Below are 2,450 nucleotides of genomic sequence, written 5' to 3' on the forward strand. Positions count from 1 at the left end.
CCCAGCCACTTGATATTTCCCAAGGCAGCGGCTGAATAACGAAATACACTTCAGCTATCGCTCTGAGGTATTGACAGATAAAATACAGCAGGCGAATAGCAGCTAGATGGGAGTAAAAAACGACCTTCTTGGGCCTATTTTTCTATAATAATTTTATAATCAGGCAGAGGCTTTAATTGATAGACTTTGCATTTCTATGAATTCAAAAACACTTCCATCACAGAAGGCTTTTTACTCACCATACCATTTCGTTTAAAGCCAAGTTAGCCTCGAAAGTTACTTCCAATCACAAGTTCACCCAAAATTCGTCAACTTCTGAGCTGAGAAATAAATTAATATTTTTCTATAAGAATTTTGAAATCGGGCACAAGCTGTAAATAATAGATTTTGGATTTTCTATGAATTCAAAAACACTTCCATCACAGAAGGCTTTTGACTCACCATTAAAGCCAAGTTAGCCTCGAAAGTTACTTCCAATCACAAGTTCACTCAAAATTCGTCAACTTCTGAGCTGAGAAATAAATTAATATTTTTCTATAAGAATTTTGAAATCGGGCAGAAACTGTAAATAATAGATTTTGGATTTTCTATGAATTCAAAAACACTTCCATCAAAGAAGGCTTTTGACTCACCATACCATTTCGTTTAAAGCCGAGTTAGCCTCGAAAGTTACTTCCAATCACAAGTTCACTCAAAATTCGTCAACTTCTGAGCTGAGAAATAAATTCCGAATTGTGATCACTAAACTTCGTCTAAATCACAGATAAAAATGTACAATATGGAGGAGTTAAGTGGTTTAAGCTTCACGGTTACCATAGTGTTGACGATCTGTGCCGCCGCCTTGGGTTATTTGTACGCCTATTACCGTCAGTGTAGTAGTAAGAAGAATCAACTGACTGTTGCAAAATGTCCTGCTACCAAACTTCCTGATTTGCCAACAATCAAATTGACCCTGGATCAGTTGTTGGAATTCGACGGGACGCGCAGTGATGGCAGAATCCTGGTGGCGCTCAAGGGAAAGATTTACGATGTATCCAGTGATTTCGAGGAATACGGCCCAAAGGGAACCATACGTCATATAGCTGGCAGGGACTTTACGAATTATCTCAAGTGGATAATGGACTCGCATACTAACGAGGTCAACTATGTGGCTCGTTGGGAAGGCATACTGGTAACGAATTATTCATGCGTTGGTTATGTCATCGATGAGCTGGGCAATCCTCTTGTTCCACAATTTGAGAATCATATTGCTGATGTGGTCGAGGAAACTCAGGAAGACATGGTGGAACCAATCAAAGCCAATGAGAAGTCAGTGAAGACACTAAACGAGGATCTAACTGCCGAAACATTGCCATCGGATACCAAATCAAAGAAGAAGAAGAACCAATTAGAAGAAACCAATTCCGAAATCCGTATCAGTGCGGAAGTTTCCGAATGTTAGAAATGAAAATTCATATTTAGTTTTGAGGCCCATTTTTGTAAGATGCTGGTTAGCTAAACTATTTAAATATGTTAGTAGTATACAGAGATGATGAAAATGCAATCATTTTATAAGTAAAACGCACTAACGCTGTTCTAATAAAAATTTAATTAGCACTTTAACCGTTTCAAGTTGCATTCAAATTGCTTAGCACGCAAACTTGGCTAGGAATACATGTAAACTAAAAACGTTCGTAGATATGTATATTGCATGAAATTTCTCTATAATTCATTGAATTTCTAAGAAATGCGCCTGTTGCTCGCACTGAAGCAGTCTGCCTACAACCTCTTCACCTATTTTCTGTGGTACTTGACGCTGAGTGCCAAATTAGGCAAAGCGTTTCAATTAAAAGGCGGAACCTATTCCGCATTTGACTCATCCTTGGGCTGTCCACCTGCCGACAGACTGACAAAAGAATATTCCGAGTCGAGAAAAGGGCGATAGAATTGTGTGCTTATATGTTGGCCATCAACACCCACTCGCTTGGTGACACACGTCGTGCAGTTTTTGCCAAAATTGGCCAAGCACACGCGAAAATTGATGCCATTTCCCTTTTCATTTTCTTGGTGGACACTGGGGTCTGTGTTGGCCAACAAATTACACTCGTGTGACGTCTTTTGGCAGGAAGCTAGCTCTTTAAAATTGCTGAAATTTATTTTTACAGATACCCATTTTACCCCCATACCCATGCACTTAATTTGTTGCTATACCTGATTACGACAATTAATTAAATCAATTTTTTTCACATTTTGCTTGATTTTATTTTCGCCTCATTGTCGACTGCGGCGACGACCTTTTGCGTCGTTTGCGAATGGACAGCTCTTTCAATCAGTTAAAAATTAATTATTTGCCTAGGCATAAGTACTTGAAATTGATTGGAATTGGATTTCACCCTAATTAATTGATATTTATTTTTGCATTTTCTTTTCAGGTAAGCGTTTTCATTTCAACCCATCTCACAAGTCAGTAA

At 38.5% G+C, this 2,450-nt stretch overlaps 1 protein-coding gene across 1 annotated transcript; it reads left to right on the plus strand.

Annotated features, from left to right (window-relative positions):
* Window positions 1–277: 277 nt before the first annotated feature.
* Window positions 278–1,602, plus strand: LOC122626046 (membrane steroid-binding protein 2). The gene has a single exon (XM_043806152.1). The coding sequence runs from the start codon at window positions 770–772 to the stop codon at window positions 1,439–1,441; it is 672 nt and encodes a 223-aa protein (XP_043662087.1). The 5' UTR covers window positions 278–769; the 3' UTR covers window positions 1,442–1,602.
* The last annotated feature ends 848 nt before the right edge of the window (window positions 1,603–2,450 follow it).

The sequence above is a fragment of the Drosophila teissieri genome, chromosome 2L (assembly GCF_016746235.2).
Source record: "Drosophila teissieri strain GT53w chromosome 2L, Prin_Dtei_1.1, whole genome shotgun sequence".
Classification (NCBI taxonomy): Eukaryota; Metazoa; Arthropoda; class Insecta; order Diptera; family Drosophilidae; genus Drosophila; species Drosophila teissieri.

Bases quoted from the DNA above. Each gene is read 5' to 3' on its own strand.
- LOC122626046 (XM_043806152.1), top strand. From the start codon at position 770: ATGTACAATATGGAGGAGTTAAGTGGTTTAAGCTTCACGGTTACCATA.